Below are 20,388 nucleotides of genomic sequence, written 5' to 3' on the forward strand. Positions count from 1 at the left end.
GTGCCAGTGAGTCTGTCGCCCGCTGATGCTCCTGTGCATGGCACTGTTGCTGCTACTGCTCCGCACCCTCGCTGCTGCCACTGCCCTACACACCTGCAGCCTGCCCTCTCAGCTGTCTCTTCCTCTGCACCCCCAAAACACCACCTGTGTGCTGTCCGCTCCTCCACCCGTGCTAGTGTACCTATTTGTTGTCCTTCTGCCTTGCAGGTGGCCTGGTTTGCTCCTCAAAACCCTGATGGTTAATAAGTTATAAAACAGCAATGAAACTCCATAGACAAAAACCTTTCGGTTTCACATGTCCCATTAAGGCTTCTTAGACATGATCTGAAATTTCACAAAACCTACTGAATTTGTGCCAAACATAAAAAAAATCAATGAAATTCCGATGATTAAGGCTGATGTCTTAATGGACGTGTTCCTTGCTCAATACAGATATGGTATGCTATGACACCCTGTGGTTAACTGCAGATTCCACACTCTCACAGTGTGAGATTGCTGTCACTCACAAAATGGTGGAGCTGCTAAGTCACAGAATTGTGTGCTCATTGGAATAAATTTTATTGGATTGTTTTTGTCAACATCATATTAAACTTACTATTAGTGAATAAATTAGGTCCTGGCCTTCCTCCAAACTGGATTGCATCTTGGACTCCACCTTACTTCACTGAAGGTAAACATTTCTGCTCTGTCCATTTGGTTCCAGCGTAAAATTGCTTCACTGCTGGATGTCCACACCTTCCTTCAGGGTGTCCGCCGCATCCAACCTCCCTTTGTCCCCCCTGTGGCTCCGTGGGATCAGTGGTTATTCAGGCCTTACAGGGCACTCCGTTTGAACCTTTGGAATCTGTTCATCTCAAGTGGCTCGCAGTGAAGACTTTTTCTTCTGGCTATGACGTCTGCCCCATGGTATCGAATTTAGGGGCACCATCATGTCGCTCCCCATTTCTAATCTTCCATCAGGACAGGGCTGTTCTTCGGTCCGCCCTGGTTTCCTTCCCAAAGTGGTTACTCGTTTCCATATTAATGAGGAAATCGTAGTTCTGGCCTTCCAATCACCAGACCTCTTGGTAGGTGAGGCCTCCTTGGATATGGTCCGTTCTCTCAGGATCTACGTGGACTGTATCAGTTCTCTGAAGAAAACAGACCTCCTATTTGAGCTCTATGGATTTCACGAGAAGGGTTGGCCAGCCAATAAACAGACATTGGCTAGATGGCTTTGCATGACTATCTCACAGGCTTACACGTAGGCAGGCCTTCATGTACCGGCTACTGTTACTGCTCATTCCACTCGCTCTGTGGGTCCCTCATGGGCAGCTCGCCATGGCACCTCAGCTGAACATACTTTGTAAGGCAGCCACGTAGTCTTCTGTTCACCTGTTCACAAGGGTCTATGCCTTCGATACATTTGACTCTCAGGATGCTTCATTTGGACGCTGGATTCTCCTCTGTTAGGATGCTGCCTGGGATCGGCTGCTACTCACCTCTGCGCTGGTGTCCTTGGGCTTAGGTGTCCAGACCCTGGGAGTGGAGGTGAGTGATGACTGAGTATTCTCCCTGGGGTCCGCTAGGGCTTCCGTGCGTGCGTCCTGGTTTCCCGGGGAGCCGGGCATGGGCGCAGCCATGTTGGTTCATATCACCTGACTAGTCTCTCCTAATGGTAGTCCTGTGGTCACTCAGCTGATCCTCTAATCCAATGATCAGCACCCAGGTGTATGTAAGTCTGACTCCAGGAACAGAAAACTGCTGTTCAACTTTGCTGTTCCAGTGACTTGTGATTCTCGCCAGTGTTGGTCTGTGTTTTCCCTTCAGAGTGTTGCTTCAGCCCACTTACAGTTCTCTAGAATTCCTGCATTAGCTTCCATGCTATTTTCTGTCTGATACTTAATTCTCTCCCAGTCCTGTCTTGTATGTTTCTATGCCTGTGTCTTGTAATGTTCTGCCAGTTCTTCTGCAATTACCCTGTGTTACTGAGGTGTCAGATTACCTACTATTTCTAATTAGCTCCCAGCTGCATCTCTTAGCATTCCCAGTATATGCCTGTGTCCACTCTGCTCTGTGTCTTGTCTGTGCAAATCAGCACCTGCATTTCTAGCATTCCCAGTATATGCCTGTGTCCACTCTGCTTTGTGCAAATCAGCACCTACATTTCTAGCAAATTCCAGTATTCTCTAGCAAGCCTGTGATTAGGATCACTACAGTGTTCCAATAATCATTTGGTTCAGCTCCTGTGTTATTGCATTTACTTAATTTTATATAGTTTCCGATCTTCTGCCATTCCATTGGTGCGGCAAAAACCAAATCCTAATTGGAGGGGTCACTGGAGAAACCACCAAGTGAGTTAGACTCCGCGCCTCTGGGCAGGTCTAGCCAAACCTGGGTTCGGCCGCAACTAGGAGCCCTAGCTACAATGACTTCCCTAGTCACCCGAACATCCCGGCTCACCATCCTCCACAGAGGAACACTTGCATCAGATCGTGATTCTCTTAGCTCACGAGCATCCCCACCCTTGAATAACTGCTTTGGGACAACCCCAAGGTCTCCCTGGAGCCCTATGAACCCTGAAGAGGAAAATGAGCGTTATGGTAAAACTTACCTTCGTTAACTCTCTAGTCCTTAGGGTCCACAGATCACCCGCACTGACTCTCCTGGCTTCTATGGGCCGTTTTTCCTGGTCACCTGTTTCCCGTCTCCTTCTGTTTGAGAATTTGATTCTTATGTGTTCCAGTCTTCCTTTTCTCCTTTCCTCCTCCTGCCTTAGGCTTGTCACGAACTGAAGTGCCTCTGGCTCAGGGGTGGGGTATAGGGGAAAGGACCATTGCATCCTGGTGCAAAGCTTTAACTGTTGAGGGCCCAGGCTTCTACCACCACCTACACCCCAAGGTCTCCCTGTGGACCCTATGGACTTCAAAGAAAGAGAGTTAATGAAGGTAAGTTTTACCATAACTCTCATTTTTGATATATGGAGTCCAGGGGTATATTTACTAAAGTGCAGGTTTTTAGAAGTGGAGTTGTTGCCCATAGCAACCAATTAGATTCTGGCTATTATCTTCTAGAAGGTGCTAGATAAATGACAAGTAGAATCTAATTGGTTGCTATGGGCAACATATCCAATTCTAAAAACCTGCACTTTAGTAAATATACCACCAGGGCAGAAACCAGTCTTATTGGTTGTATTGGATTCTGATCAAATCCACATTCATTGGCAGTAAATTATATTCAGTAAACTGTAAGAGAACTGAAACTACAGTTGTCCCCCTCCATTTGTGTGATTTAAAGCACCGTGGGTTGGAAGAGCAAAAATAGACAAAGTAGTACAGAAAACCTTTTAAAATAGGAGCATTTTAATAACACTTTGCACTTATAATTTACAGAAGATAAAAAGCATTTGAATCTCCACTGTGGCAAACAGCAGCAACATGGGGTGTTCACTGACAAGTCCCACATGGATAAGGGACAGGTAGGGACCTCGGATCCGAATACCGAGTCCACCTCAGGATACCACCCATGGCAGCACCCAATCCACCAGGAGTCCAATATTAGAGCCACGTTTAATGCATTTCTGACCTTATTGGTCCATCAGAAGCGTATTCATGCTTTTACAAAGTCCCACTTAAATACCTTGACAAAATAGACACAAGCTGGTAGCTATTGATGCTATTCTGCGTTGACCGCTCAATGCGCATGTGCAGAAAAGCGGAAGTCAGAGCTCGTGTGGCCGCATGTATTCCACACTGCGTTCCATTTTCCCTGGAGGTGATGTAATTTCCCCCTGTAGGAGAAGTGGGCGTGGACTGCAGTGACTAAAGACAGAATTCGGGAGTAGCTGAGTGGCAGCTTGAAGGAGGCGGACTCAGGACTTTGTGAAGGTAAGTGAAGTACCCTAGGTATTTGGGTGGGAGTGGGGAATGACTACACTACAGAAAATATGGGGGGACATTATTATAGTAAAGGCGCAATATAGAAATATAAAATAAAGGTGGCACAGATTATATATAAACTAGCTGTTGCCAAATGTAATTACTTCTGCCAACATGTTTTATTTGGGTGTTCTAGTTGTAATGCTTTGCATAGGGGCCCTGTCGCGGGACTGGCCCACGTGACTAGCAGCGCTATACAGACTGGTGGCAGCAGCTCCTTCACCCACCACTCACACCAATGTCACTGTGTGCCTTGTGATATGTAGCCTATCCTATTACAGTGACCGCGGGCCCAAAGCACTTCTCCGCACCCCTTACCAGCCACGTGCCTGGTGCCACACACATCTTTTGCATTGATGATGCTCAGCTTTAACTTGAAAGAGCGAGACAACTTGAAACAAACAGACGGACAAAAGGTTCTTATTATATTAGTATAGATATACCTGACATTTATTACTATACTGTTGGCGACACACTTTATATTTAAAACCTCCAGATTATTACCAATTTAATAAAAGGGAACAGATTATTACTATTGTATTACTATGTTAATAAAAGCTGGCACAAATTAATATGTTAATGAAAGGGGGCACAGATTTTTACTATTTTAATTAAAATCACAGATTATTGATAAAATAATAATGTGGGATGGCCACACCCCTCCAAATGATAGTCACACCTTCTCAATGACTGGTCACGCCCCTGCCATCCCATTCCACTGTGGGGGACCCCAGTCCGACACTGTATTGTGGGCTACATGCATAAGCAACCAATATTTACCCTGCATGCAAAAAATAAATGTATTTGCCCCTTGTATTGCAACATGCTTTGTTCCAGCTGCAAAGTTACCTGTTTTTTTTGCTTTGCTCTCACCTCAGAATCAGCCCCAATGCATCTAACTCTACGTTAGCCCCCGAGTGTGCTATTTACTATGCCGATATATAATCTGAAGGGGATTCTAGACACAACCCTATGTAAAATCTAAATTAAAAACGCCAAACTTGTATGAGCTCGCTTATATTTTATCTAGCAATATTTATTGATAAATATATTAAGTAAAATTTATATTAAAAATCATTAAAATCATACATAGACAGTGTATATGATCAGAAAACATAATACAACATTATATGAAAAAGAACGGCAGACTTTTAATAATACCAATGAATAAAACACTCTTAAAATATCAGAAACCTAAAAATAAAAGTTATAGCCATAAATCACGTTCTAAAATTTCCACCAGAAAAGAGTTTTTATTCTATAAAAGCCCATTTCTTATGGATTTGCAGCTAATCATATATTTATATTATCTCATATTAAACAGTATGCCGATTGGAAATGATCTGATGGGCAGCACAGACGGTGTAATGGTTAGCGTTACTGCCTCACAGCACTGAGGTCATGGGTTTGATTCCCACTACGGTCCTAACTGTGTGGAGTTTGTATATTCTTGCGTGGGTTTCCTGTGGGTACTCCGGTTTCCTCCCACACTCCAAATATATACTGGTAGGTTAATTGGCTCCCCATAAAATTGACCCTAGTGTGTATGTATGTGTGTGCGCATGTGATAGGGAATATAGAGTGTAAGCTCCACTGGGGCAGGGACTGATGTGAATGGTAAGATATTCTCTGTAAAGAGCTGCGGAATATGTGTGCGCTATATAAATAACTGGTAATAAATAAAAATAATCTAAATGCAGCTGCTGAAGGTTGTGATGTTCTTTAAAGTAAGTCCTTTAAACTATTTTTGCACTTGTATTTATATCCACTTCGATACAATTTATGGATGAAAGCTGATCGGTAAGCGTGCTGTTCTCTTCCTGCAGCTTGGAGGGTTTGCTACTCCCACCGTCAGGCGCTTCCCTCTCCCATGAGTCTTCCCAGTGGTATGCTGGTCCGGATACTTTGTAGATGATGTCTGCTGTGCTGGGGGTCTTGTTTTGCAATGCGGCAATGGTGTGCCACGTGATCGTGGTTCCCTGTGACGTATGAGATACCTCTTCCTGTCAGAGCAGATGCATTGCTCTTGCAATCGAACGCGTTTCACCCGTGGGGCTTCGTCAGAGAATGTAGGAGTCTCATCTGAGGCTGGTTTAAATCCCTTTCTCTTTGTTTATTTTCCGTGTTACTATTGGTTAATATATTTCTTATTCATTTTATGGTCCTAAGGCTCTTATTTCATGGTACTAATATGATGCATTACTTCAGGGGTGGGGGGCCTTTTTTCTGCCGACGGTCTTTTCGATATATATAACATTATTCGCGGGTCAGGTGTAGGCCACGCCCCTAGGTATGACCTGACACAGGGGCAGAGCCACAATCGCCAGTAATTTCAGCAATGGTAGTGGATAGACCCCCTTCAGTTTTTGTACCCTGACATAATCAGCTACTGTCCAACGTCATTCCCTACCATCCATGTGGGCATAGAGAGGGAATATAATCTTGTAGTGGACTGTATGGGCAGGGAACCGCACTTCAACCCTCAGTTCATGTCACTTCCAGGTACATAAACTGAAGGGGAAATATACCTTTCCTTACAGCAATGCCTGGACGCTCCAAGTGGCACTGCTGCATAGATTCAGGCTGCAGGGTGCCATTCTAGTCACCCTGCTAGCTAGATGAGGCTAGTGGAAAAAAGCTCTGAGGGCCAGACCAAACAATTCCACGGGCCTTATACGGCCCCCGGGCCTGAGGTTCCCCATCCCTGCATTACTGTGTAAACCAGCTATTCTCCATTGCTGAAAGTTCCCGTATTGCATCCCTGCTGGTCAGATAATGAAAGGGTATTAAGCTAGTTTACAGGATAACTAGTATATTTTATTTTCTTAAACGACTATTTGCGGATGTTGGGATGGTCGGATATATAATTTACATTTCCGTCATTACCATCACCAGAAGCTAAACTTCGTATTTGCTTTGGATATTGAAGAATCATTTAATGTTTATTATCGTTATGTCCTAGGCCTATCTACTTTGGCCAAAGTGATTATTGCCCGTTTCTGGTATGCTCCAGACCCCACGGATATACACAAGTAGCGGGCACTTGTTAACAATACTATTGACAATGAGCAGTATGCTTATACTAGCCATAAGGCCCTTGCTAAATTTCACAAGCTATGGGACAGATGAACTTTCTCAACACAGGATCTTCACAGGCCTAATGGGGATGCTTGCTTGTAGTATGTAATTTTATATGTACGAGGGTTGTCCAAAAAGTAATGCCTAAATGCTCATAACTCTGAAATAATACGCAACATTTATTTGAAACTTTGTCAGTTTGTACTTTAATATGTCTGCTAACTATATATGTAGTTTTGTTTAGGTAGTCCAAGAAATACCATGGAATCCAAGATGAAACAAAGAGCCGTCATTGAATTTCTGAAAAAAGAAGGCTGCTGTGCTACATAAATCCACAGAAGACTGAAAAAAGTGCATGGTGAGCGTACAATTGACTATAGCAATGTCAGAAGGTGATTGAAGCGTTTTCTATTGGGAGAATAGTCCGTGTTGACAAACCTCGTGGTGGCAGACCATCAACTGCAGTGACAGCAGAGAACCGACAAAGTTGATGCCATGATTCAGAAAGACCATTGTGTGACCATCAGAGATATCAGTGATGAACTGGAATGTAGCCATGGCACTATAGAAACACTAATCAATGATTTGGGATACCGTAAAGTGTGTTGTAAATGGGTTCCAAAGCAAGTAACCAGGGATCATAAGGCCCAGAGGGTGGAAGTGTGCAATGACCTTTTGACAAACTTTGAAGCCAACCCTGAGACGTTTTTGGAAAATGTCATTAAAGGAGATGAGACCTGGGTTTTCCTTTATGACCCAGAAACAAAGGCCCAATCAAAGCAATGGAAACACCCAAGTTCACCTAGGCCAAAAAAGTTTAAATCACAGCGATCCATAAACAAAGTCATGGCCACATTCTTCTGGGATTGCCGAGGTGTTATTCTCATCGATTACTTGGAACAAAACCAATCAATCAACAGTGATCGATACATTATTACACTTAAGATGCTGAAAGAAGCCATCTGCAAAAAAAGTTCAACAATTCGACTGTCAAATGTCATCTTACACCACGACAATGCCAGACCTCACACTTCGATGGCAACATCTGCGACCATTGCCAAAATGGGGTGGGCAATAATGCCACATCCACCATACAGTCCTGATTTGGCCCCTTCTGACTTTCATCTGTTTGGCCCTCTCAAATACTGTCTCCGTGCTCAACATTTTGAAAACCTAGTGGTTGTTAAAAATGCCATACGTTCCTGGGTCAAACACCAACCACTGGAATTTTTCCAAAGTGGATTCACAGCTTGGGTTGAGAGGTGGAGAAAATGTTTGAGAGCAGATGGTGAATTTTTTGAGTACAGTCATTCTGTTACTAAGACTTCAAAGTAATTTACAGCAAATTTTAAAATCTGTATCTATAATAAAATTTGAGTTGTGAGCATTTAGGCATTACTTTTTGAACAACCCTCGTATAAAGCACCCTCCCTCATGCTCCTTATTTGCTTTATTTTATTTTTGTTCTATCTATGCCTCCATTCGCCACTACGGTTTGGGTTATTTTCATGATGCTAGGCCCGGCTTAACTTCTGCTAATCCTTTGATCGCATATATTTTGTCACTATAATGTGTCAGCTATGCTAATATGTATCTTGTAAATGTCTATGTATTGCCATTCTTTTTTTTGTCTTCTATACGTGAAAAATCTTGAATAATGCGTTACTTGACTTAAACTACCATTTGCACTCCAGAGTGCGAAGCTCACTTTGAGTGATGGGATTTAGCAATTTACACTCTATATATACCCTCTAGCGTCTATATGTCATGCGGCACAAGATGCCCGGTGCAAGTCGCCTTGAGAGGTGTAGCATACATTCTTTTTCTTAAAATTTTGCGCCTTATTTGCAGATGCTGCAAAACACCACTCAAAGTGTACTGAAAATGCTGGGCTGCAGCTTTAACCACACAGGAATTAATTCTAAATATGTAGAAAGTCGCAGATGAAGATGGCATGAGAAAAAGCAGCGGCCCCTGCATCTTAGCATTTCGTATACAGACTCATTTGCACATAGATGTACAAATATTGAATATCAAACTGATCAGTGCAATCTGAAAGTAGTCGCTTCCAGTTGTTTTATTTATGCAAATAACACGCACATCTTAAGCAAGAGAGATGATCGGCATTGGCCAATCGTCTGGGATCTGACGTGCCAAGAAAGGGCTGTTTGGTGAGACTGAAGCTACAGTGCATGAGGACACATCTGTGTGCCACATCCAGTCCTGGGTGACACACTGCATAGAGTTATCTTGACGGGTCCAGCTCCCATGGGAAATAACAAAGGAATCTTGAAAGAAGCATCATTTCAGTAAAATGCTGGTGGGTAGCTGCGATATTTTGGTGAGCAGGGGGCATGTAAGACAAATTATGGTAGGCAACAAGGGCATGTGAGACAAGACTGCAGGCAGGGGACATGTGTGAGGGAAAAGCTGGTGGGCAGGAAGGGTGTGTGAGGGAATAGCTGGTGGGCAAAGTTACATGTGAGGGAAAAACTGGTGGGCATGGGGTCATGTGAGGGAAACACTGGTGTGCAAGGATACATGTGTGGGAAAAGCTGGGGGGCAAGGTGGCATGTGAGGGAAAAGCTGCAGGCCAAGGGGACATATGTGGGCAAACCTTCAGGCCAAGGGGGCATATGAGGGAAAAGCCGGATGGGAGGGGGCACACAAGAAAGAATGGTGGGCCGAAAGAGCATATAAGAAATAATTCACATTTCCTTTTCACACACTACCAGTTTTTGCATACATAGGTTCATCTACATCACACACCCTCTAGGGTTTTGTGAACTTGGATCAGCTTCAGAGGGTTGGCTTGGGATTTAGGGGCATGTAAGAAGCTAGGAGGCTTGATGAGGCTCCTCCTCGTGTGGGAGATGACTGGGTACCAGAGGGTATGCGGAGTACAGGTTAGGCCAGTGGTTCTCAAACTCTGGGCCTGATTCAGACCCGGTCGTGAGCGCTGTGCGCTCGCAACCGGGTCAATGGTGGGCCCGTGCACATGCGCGAGACCCGAATAGCGACGGGCAATCGCACCAAAGGGGGCGTGCTGTTGATGTTGAATGACAGCACGCCCCCTTTGGTGGGCAGGCCGGGGGGGTGGCTGCCTAGACGGAGGCGTTCCCATGAGAACGCCTACCGTTTGGGGGCGGCCCCACTGACATCACAAGTGGATCGGGGATGTCTTTGGGGGCCCCCGGAGGTACCTAAGGCCAGACAGCAGCAGCACCACTTCAGGTAACAGGCTTGCCACCAGCTTTATTCCCTCCAACCTCCTGAACAGATTATTGTCCACATGCCCCTGCTCCATCTTGCCTACTCTCCCGAAAGGTGCGGTAGGCTGCCGATTTTTTGGCCAGTCCCCAGCAACCCCGAAAGAATGGTCGGATCTGTGGCATCCCACCCACAAGTGGACAGGATTGGGAGATAATACCAATCCATAGGAAGGAGGCGTAGCTAAAATGACGCGATCGTGTAATTAGCTCCGCCCCTCCAATTTGCTGGGACGGGTCAGGGCCTGATGACGTGACAGTCCAGCTCCGCCCTCTAAAGTGGGCAGCATTGTCTCCCCTCTTGAGAGTTTCAAAGTAGGCACTAGCGTCATGAGGGGTATGCGGGCCGCACCCAGGTGACACCAAAATGCCAGCTCTTCTGCAGTGACAGGAGCCCAGTGCTGCAGTGTGACATTCTCCTGCAGCACATGGGTCCTGTCATAGAAGAGAAGACAGTGCAGACTGCCCAATCTCCGGGGCAGCTCAGCATCTCTGGTGATGCTGGGCTACCCCTGTAGTGATATTGTCAGGATCCCCGCTAGACCACGCTCCTTTATTTAGGTCTAGAACGAGGTGCTGTACAGGACCTCTGACGTCATGACGTGACCTGCGACAAAAGGGGGAGGGGCAAGGTTCAGAACAGGCTCACCACAGGTTTATATTCGGTTGGCTGTATTTCCCCTTCGTGCTAGGGACCTGGAAGTGACGTGAGTAAGGGCGGAACTGCAGTTCCTGCCCATGATAGACAGCCAAAGAAGTACTTTGCACCCACTTAAACGAGTTTGTTGTCCGCTCGCCACGCTTCAGGCACGGTTGCTCGCTACATGGTTATATTCCCCCTCTATGCCCACTTGGATGGCAGGGAATGACGCTGGACACTGGCTGATGACGTCAGGGTCCTCTCCGTGAAGGGGATTTAGACATTACCGTTTATATTCCCCCTCTATGCCCATGTGGTTAGTAATAGTGGTAGTTGACGGGCCCTGCTGTAGCGGTCATCTGGTTGTGACGTTAGAGGTCCTTTCTCCAACTTGGACCTAGCAACAACCATGTTTTTCAATGAAGACTGATATGGACGAAATCACTGCACATATATTCACCATTTAAATAAGCATGAACACTACCGCAGAATCACATTACTTTAAGTATGCCCTGCTCGCACCATTTTGCCCCGCATGACTCTTAGCTGATCCTTCTGCAATGATTTCAGCTACACACAGGAGGAGAAGTAAGAATCATAAATGCTGCCGCCCGTGCACTACTGTGTGTATTCCTGTTGTGCCTGTAGGAATTACACGAGCTGGTGACGTCAGTGAGGGCGGAAGAAGGTCTCTATGTATGGGCAATGCAGCCAGTCAGTCAGTAGTACGCGCTGTGTGTATGGAGAGTGATGCAGGAAGGAAGTGACAGTATGTGGTGGCGGGCGGGAGGACCCTGCAGCATGGTTTCGGGGCTGCTCACATGCTGCTGCCGGTGTTTAGTGCACAGATGAGGGGCCGAGCTGCTGCGCCCTGTGACTCTCAGGGGAGTGAGTGAATGTGAGTACCCGTTACACTGCTTATACTGTAGTGCTCCTCCCAATCTCTGTTCTCATCTTATTTTATTCATGTGCAGTCACTATAGCTACAGTTGAATTGTGCAAGAAGGGCACATAGCATGCTGTTCTGATATCAGTAACAACAGCTGCAATATATTATTATTAATAAAAATATTATCTTATACTGTATATAAAATTCATTGGTCAGTTTGTCTGTCTGGTTATGCATTTGGACACCCCTGCACCGATTGGGATGAAACTAACGCAAGGCGGTCCAGTTGCATCCTGGTCAAGTTTTAGGGGGTATAGGGTCCCGTTTGGACCTCCCGTTGGTGTGCGTTGGGCAGAACTTTGACTAGGAGAGCCTGTTCTGGGTAATGTGGTATTTATTAAGAACTCCTTAGTTTTGCCTCACTGCTGGCTAATGGCACTGCATTGTTTCTCTGACAAATCACGCTTTCTATGTAAATAGTGTAATGCCATATAGAGCTTATCATATTTCTTTATGTGCATTAATCCCTTATTTCCTTGTAACTAGTTTTGGTCCTAATTAGACTACATTAGGATACATCTTCAACAAAGTGACTAGACCAATTGTCCTTGTGAAAATTTCCTTTTGTTCTGCTCCATCCTTCCCTATGTTGGTTGCCTGTGCTTTACAGAAAACAATATAACTATTCTAGCATACGAGGCCATTACTAAAACTGCAACTACACCCATCTCTTTGCTTGTCTCAAAATATCTCCTATGTCAATCTTTCTGCTGTGCCCAAGACCTGTCAGCCTCACACATCACTTGTTACTATTACACTCACACCCTAGTATGCCCTCCCTCGTACAACATAAGTCTCCCCTTGCCCCCAAGAGTTTCCTGAAAGTTCACCGCTTCATCCAAACCTATCAAATTCCAGAACCACTATCTTAACCATTTCATGTAATTCTACCCGATTACCACCCACCTACATCATTCACTCCAAACCGATTTATTCTCATTCCATAAACATACACCCATTGACCCACAAACCAACATTGCATGTGATTGGATCATATAGTCCTACTTTTTGCCATTGCAATCTACCCAAACTATCCTAGAAGGTAATTTTTGCAAATAGCCCTCTTACCGCTTTATCTTTTTGTTAATACCTGTACCCAGTCTTGTTTAATGTGCTTGATTATTGTACTTATTAAATCTGAGTTGTGTTAATTTGCAGTTGATCTATTAATATGAAACATGACCACACTAGAGAATTTCCCATATCCGGTGGAAAAACTTCAGAGATTGGAAAAACTTGTCCTCTGTCGAGATTCACAGTTATCAACACTGCTTTCAGTATTTGGAGAGGTATTCTTTTTATTATTATGACTGTATGACATTTTGGAGGAGTGTTTGCAGGAGAGTCAATGAGAAGCCACAATCATGGACTTCTTCTAGTTCATCTTGCTCACTTCCCTGTTCTGCAGCCATTTAAATTGGTGAACTTTAAGTTGTAGTCCAGCTTCATAGGGGCTTCCTGAGCAACCTTTAGCTCACCATTTTAAATTGATATAAGTACATAAACATGGAATATATTAATTGTATGATGTTTTCCTTTTAGCCTCCTCACCTAAGCTTTCCATCCATTTTTATTTATGGTCACACTGGAACTGGAAAGACGTATGTTCTGCGGACGTTGATGGGCACACTTGAGGTATTGGCTAAAAGCACATTGTTTTTTCTCTGAGGTCTTGTCATGAGCGTTTGTCATTGTAAGTGGAGTCCTTCTAACCTAAGAGGGAAATAAAATCATTGACACCTGACATATATACTTTTTTAACTGCAACATACATTGAGTAAATTCATTTTTAGATTTATAATTGGGGATAGGTATTCATTTTTCTGAATAATTAAATGATAATTATGTTTATGACTAAAGCATCACCGCAAGTTTTATAGCCATTGAGGTGTAAAACATCCCACGTTTCAATAGCTTATACAATTTAAAAGGTGAATAATTTGGCTTTATGGACCTGCGTTGTCAAACCTAAAGGTGTGTTTGACAACTCGGTCGCCCTCAACAGATTGATGGAAGTGCCATATCGCTACTTATCCAAGATCTGCTGGGAAAGTACTTATAAAGCATGCTAATTCTGCCAAATTGTACTTTTCTTGGAATTATTGTAGAACTCCTAAGTCTTCCGTCTTTAGACAATGTTCAGTTTCTCCACTGTGAAATTGTCACCAGGAATGGTGACTCTTCTATAATATAAATGGCTCTACCACACTTTAAGAAGTCTACTATATCTCCTCCCGTTTCAATAATTGAGTATTTTGTTAGGAATCGTTCCTCTGAAACCACCACTATTTATAAAGGGTTCCTTTGATCAAACATGATGGTCAGCGATACTTGGCGCTCTCTGTAGCAGGTCAGAGCTAACATTAGTGTCACTGAATCAAAGCCTTAGGAGGTGATTTATCAAACCTTCTAAAGAGGTCAAGTGGAAGTTTTGCACATAGTAACCACTTTGCTTGCTACAATTTATGCAGTACATACTATAAAATGAACGCAGCTGATCGTTTGCTCTGGGGCAACTTCTGTATCTATCCTCTGTAGAAAGGTTTTGATACATCTCCCCCACAGTAATATTGAAACACAGAGGGCCGACATTACATAGTGACCATGCAATATATATATAATTCTGAGCAATAGAGTAGGGACTTGCAGTAAAGTGGGGTCCCGTGACGGGGGCTGCAAGCTTAAATGCATTGATCAATTCATAAACCAAAACCCCACTGTTTATTATGTGTATTATTTTTATGGTGACTGCAGAGCCCCTGTGATTTATATATATTTATTTATTTTTTTATTCTGTGTTGCAGCTTCCTCATGCCTTTGTTAATTGTGTGGAGAGTTTCACAGCAAGGTTGCTCTTTGAGCAAATACTTAACCTGCTTCACAATCACAGCCCTGGTCCTGAAAATGAATATTCTTCCTACGAGAGATGTGACACCTTTAATGAGTTTGTTCGGCTGTATAAGAAGGCGGTTTCAAGTAAAGGATTAGAAAATGAAACATTTTACATTGTGAGTAATGCCATTCCATTCACTAGTATGCACTGTATTGGCAAATATATTCTCCGCTTGTACAGGTAAATATGCTATGTCCTATATCATGGCAGTGACACACTATCAATTAATTCTAATTGCTAATTCTTAGACCTAGCCCAATTCCTCTGCAGATATTTCAGATTCAATAACGTGTAAAAGTGGAATTCATTGTATTAAGTATCTTCTTAAAATTACATAATTTCTTAATGCCCAGTTGAATGTACTTACCAGACTGTGGACTATATGTTTTAGAAAAGTCTGTCAGCTGGTTTTAGCCTGTACACCTTCTTTGCTTTGGGTTTTTATGCTTCTACAAATTTCACACAATTTATTTTTAAATCTGTAAACTTCTTAAAAATTGAGCTATGAAGGCGATTGATCAAATGAATAAATGAATGTTCAATTTCATTATTACTGTGTTATAAGTGAATGCCATTGTTAGTAAGATACACTTGCTGTCATTAGGTAATTGATAAAGCAGATGTATTGCGGGAACTTGATGCAAACCTATTGCCGGGCTTTCTCCGACTTCAGGAACTGGTAAGTGCCAAAACTTTTTTTTCTTTTAATATTTGTGTTCATTTTATAATATTAAATGCACAGATACTAATATAGGAAATAAGTGAGTCGCAATTTTGACAAATTCTTTGAAACAGAAAAAGCCCTTAGGGCTATACTATACACCAATAACCCATATGTCCAGTTGTCCATAGAACCAAGAACATTGCAGCTAAACCATACAGTAATACCTTGGAACTAGGTATATATATTTTAGTATTCACTCTAGGTCCGGCGCCGGACCTTGATAAAGGTCACATTTGCGCACTGCCGAAAAGGGGCCTTGGCCAATGTCTGTAAGAAGTGTCCCCTTTTACGTCACTCTTGGGGGCGTGCCCGACAGTTACGAACATGCCGGGTTGCCCCCAAGCGCTGTTGTCAGGGTATATGGATGTTGGGCGCATGCACCCGGCATCCATTCAGCAGCAGTGACCGCTACACCACAGTTTTCCCACCCGCGGGACACTGCGCGGGCTGTTTCAGTGGGGCGCCGTGCCAGAGGGCAGGGTGCTTTTTTGCCCTTTATAAACAGGACAGGGCGCGACGCCCCACTAAAACATCCTAGCAGGAACTCTATTTACAAAAGCTTGAGGGACTGCATGTAAGAGAGAGAGTGGAGGGAGAGGGGAAATAGATATTGGTGAAACATAATTCAAATAGGCAACAGATGCCATTAGTTTTAACATTTTAATACTATGGGGCAGGAGAGGAAGGAGGCGGTATGGACCCGGGTTTTAAGAAAACTTTCTCATTGGCTGTTTCATGCACCTGCAGATGACCTCAACTGCAGGCACATGGCTGGGGAGCAAATTAACTTAAGTGTGTATTATTTTATGTTTAACTTTTTTATGTGAACATTTTGTCTTTGTATAGACCAAAACGTTATAAAGGCTATATTCATAATAATCTTGTATTGTAATGTAAAAATGTATTGGTTTTCAATAAAAAAAACATTGGCAACAAACTTACTCCCTGGGGACTGGCTGCAGCGTGGAGCCAGGTACTAACCTGCGCTTCCACTACCCCCTGGGACAGCGAGCCACAGCTGAGCGGCAAGCGCTGCGGCTTCCCAGGGGTTAATTGCATGCCAGGGGAGCGCGCCTTCCCTGTATACAGCCGGCACCTCCCCCGCTGCACATAGCTCTCTCTGCGCTTCCGATTGGCCCTGTGGCAGCGCTCCTTCCCCAGGCCGGCCTCCTCTCTGCTCTTCGGTGGCCATCTTTGTATGGTGAACGCTGCTGGAGCTACTGATCGGTGGCATCGCGGTCTGGGTCCCCCAGCATACCTTTCCTCCTTTGACTACAGGTCTGTGTATGCAGTGCTGTGTCCTACCAGACTCTGTGTAGTTGAGAAACAGCGCTGATAGTGCAGGGATTGATTTCTTCTGCATTGTATGTGACTTCTGCTAGCGTCTGCTGCCTGTACTTTCACTTTCTACTGTCAGCCATTTTACTGCCCCTGCGCTTACTCTGCTAAAGCCCTTGCGGTGCGGTGCTTTCAGGGTGGTTCTCCCACTATACTAACGAGTATCAGTGAGAGGGGTCACATACTTACCATCATGTCTGAGAGTGAATTTCCTCTCCAGCTTATGTGTACTAAGGGCCTGATTCAAAGCCGCTCGCTATTTGCGGTCGTTCGTTCAAAAACAAGGGGTGGCTATTCAAATGAACCGTTCGCTCATTGCGGTCTGTTCACGCCTCTAAGTCTGAACGAGCGAGCAAAACTTGCGGTTGTAATTTTGAAAAATACGCCCCCTGGCCGCACGCACCATACGTCATGTCCGCTATTTATTAGATTAATCGAGTACATCGAACAGCGTATGAACTGCTCGCTATTCTTGTGGTTGGTTTTTCCTACCACTATATTGCGAGCAGTTCTGACTATAAAACAACCAGGTGACGTGGTCAATGACGCTGCTGTTTTAATTATGCACACCCATAAAATGCCCGTTTTGACCTTTAAGCACGCCTGCGTTCTTAATCCACTCCCCGTTTTCAAGCTCCTTCCCCTGTTACCACCCACATACGCCTCCTTCTGTCACTCAAAATAGCAGGCATTCGCTATATAGCGAACAAACGACTGGTTCGCGCATGCGTATTACAATCCGTATGCATGCGCAGATGTGCGAACATCGGTCAGAACTAACGAGCGGACGCTTACGAGCGGTTTTGAATCAGGGCCTAAGTGCAATGTACCAATAGCGGAGGGGGAGGGTAACGCGGAGGGGCTATGTCGGCAGTGTTATTTATTGGCACGGCCAATTACTGTCACGGCTCCGGTACAGGAACCTCCTTGGGCTTGTTTCGCTAAGGCGCTTACAACCATAGTGGGCCAGTTAGCTCTGCCACCTGCGTTTTCCCAGATGGGATTGTCCCAGCAGTCAGTGGTGTCGTCACCCATGCAGGGGTTCCCGAGACAACTGATGGTACCCCACAGTCTCCCTATTTCCCCTCCCCAGGTTTCCCAGGAGCCTACGTGGGTTAATTCACTGACAAATTCTGTACAGCATTTGTCGGAAGTGTTACAAGGGGAGTCTGTGTTGTGGCCGCATAAGCGGCCTTTGGCGTCTCTGTCTGCTCCTTATGAGGATGACTGCGTGACGTCCGATGATGGGGAGATTCTGGATCTATCTGACCAAGAACCTCTCCGTACTAAAGAGTCGGACGCTAAGTCAAAAGTTTATATTCCTGGCCTTATTCGGGCAGTCCGAACGGCTTTAGTCATTGAGGATGATGATCCTCCGGTGTCCAAGTCCTAATATGCCTTTTTTAAGGATATTAAGGGTGACGCCACAGTGTTTCCTCTTTCGGGTCAGTTAGTAGACCATTTAGAGGAGGCGTGGAAATATCCCGGAAAACGGTATCGGCCTCAGCGGCACTTAGCCGTGGCTTATCCGTTTGCTGACAATTATTTTTCTAAGTGGGAATCCCCTCCTCAGGTAGATTTTCATGTGACACGCCTAGTCCGAAGTGCCACTTTGCCCATGCCTTCTATGTCCTCCTTGAAGGATGCTACGGACTGCAAGGTGGAAATCTGCCTAAAGTCCATTTATTCCCTTGCGGGGGGGGGGCATCCAGACCAGCTATGGCCGTATGTTGGGTAGCCAGAGCTTTGGAGCGCTGGGCTGATAGTTTAGAGGTGTCTTTGGACTCTGACTGTTCGGCTGAACAGGCCGAGCTGGTGGGCAATCTTCGGGATTCGGCCACTTACATCAATGAAGCGGCATTAGATATCAGTATCCTCACCTCTAGGATTTCTTCAGCAGCTGTTGCTGCTTGTCGCACCTTATGGTTGCGATCTTGGAAAGGGGACGCTGATTCCAAAAAGGGCTTAGAAGCTTTGCCTTTTAATGGAGAAGTCATATGGTAAGAACTTACCTTTGTTATCGCTATTTAAGTCCATAGGGTTCCACAGGACTACCGCCCTGTCGCACCTGTGCTGCAGATGGGCTTTACTCTGGTCACCGTTTTTTTTCTGTCTCCCTCTGGTGAGAATGTGATTCTTGTGTGTGTCCAGATCGATCTTCTCTCTCTTCCTTCTCCTCCTCCGGCCTATGGCTTGGTACGTAACTGAGATGCCTTGGCTCGGGGGCGGGGTATAGGAGGGGGACCCTAGTGCATCCTGGGAGGCTGAAAACTTAACTCTATGGTGCCCGATGCCTGACGTCATCACCTATACCCCAGGGTATCCTGTGGAACCCTTTGGACTTCGTAGAAATAGAGATAACAAAGGTAAGTTCTTACCATATCTCATATTATATATAATCTAAAAATGGCCTCCGGCAGAAAAAAAGGTTCCCCACCTCTGCCTTAGAGTAATAAGCTATAACCTGAAAAGGAAGAAAATTCTCAATGTGGGAGGACTACCTAACACAGAATACAGCCAATGGAACTGACAAACTGAACGCGGAGACACATCTATTTTGGCGTGTTTTGTGAAATGCAGTCCTGATGTCGGAATCATGTGTTGAGCTACTTGATATAACTGAAGTGAAATATAAACTCGGTTCTTGCAATCAGGGGTTATGTATGATACTTGAAGCAGACACAAACCTAATCATTTTTATTATTTTTGTTAAAACCAACCAACTCTGATGAAACAAACCTCATCTTTAAGGTGTAAATATAACTGCATACAACGGTTAGTATATGAAAGGCCACACAGCCAATTAGAGTGTTTTGTGTGTCCAAGTGCTCAAGGACCTGGTTCTCTTGCTGCGGGAGCAGCTGCAGGTACGTGAGGTAACCAACCTCGGTATTAAGTGTTGATGGAGATATTGTTGTACCTCTGCGCTCAACCTATAACAACCCATGATGTCTGTCTATGTGCAAAATAACTACTTGTAGTCAGTGTTTGTTCGTACAGTATTAAGTTTATTAAAATATAGGTTTTAACAAGAATATAAAAATGTTACGCACATTGCAATAGTTGTAGGCACGTGGTGGTCAAGTGCGTGTTTTTATTGACACACCTTGAAAATGGCTTTACAAAGCCGAAACGCGTTGGTTCATAGTACACGGACATTTCCTCACCAGGATTAAAACAACCCCTAACCCACAAAGCCAGACACACGGAGGACGAGGGTGCACGGAGGCGGCACAGGACTGGCAAGCTGAAGCAATCCGCGATCACAGCAAATAACCAGGAGCCGCCGCAGTCCCGAAACACCACCCGCGACCCGAGTGCACTGACATAGTACCGGAAGACTGTGCCACAATAATATCGGTACAGCACCAGCAAGTGGCCGCCTGTAAGACGTTGACACAGAGCGACCATCATCCCGCCTGGCAAGGAAGGGTATGTGCCAACGGGCCCAAGCAGCCCGACATCATTCAAAACTGCAGCACCGCTGAACATTAGGGAGCTCCCCACCAGACAATACCCACGATTGTATGTCAAGAACTTACAGGACAAGTACAAACTCTGCCACAACAGAGATCATACT

General features: G+C 44.7%; 1 protein-coding gene across 2 annotated transcripts in view; it reads left to right on the top strand.

Moving 5' to 3' along the window:
- Positions 1 to 11,584: 11,584 nt before the first annotated feature.
- ORC5 (origin recognition complex subunit 5) overlaps positions 11,585 to 20,388 on the top strand; it is a 43,669-nt gene continuing 34,865 nt past the window's right edge. Inside the window, exons 1-5 of one of the 2 annotated variants that reach the window (XM_088471471.1) lie at positions 11,585 to 11,802; positions 13,012 to 13,142; positions 13,396 to 13,488; positions 14,658 to 14,861; positions 15,351 to 15,425. In XM_088471471.1, coding sequence (XP_088327597.1) covers positions 13,032 to 13,142; positions 13,396 to 13,488; positions 14,658 to 14,861; positions 15,351 to 15,425 — 483 coding nt within the window. In that variant the 5' untranslated portion in view covers positions 11,585 to 11,802; positions 13,012 to 13,031. The remainder of the gene's footprint in view (positions 11,803 to 13,011; positions 13,143 to 13,395; positions 13,489 to 14,657; positions 14,862 to 15,350; positions 15,426 to 20,388) is intronic. The other variant, XM_088471470.1, reaches the window with a different exon arrangement.

Source organism: Taudactylus pleione, unplaced genomic scaffold (genome assembly GCF_031769625.1).
Source record: "Taudactylus pleione unplaced genomic scaffold, aTauple2 ptg000114l, whole genome shotgun sequence".
Lineage (NCBI taxonomy): Eukaryota > Metazoa > Chordata > Amphibia > Anura > Myobatrachidae > Taudactylus > Taudactylus pleione.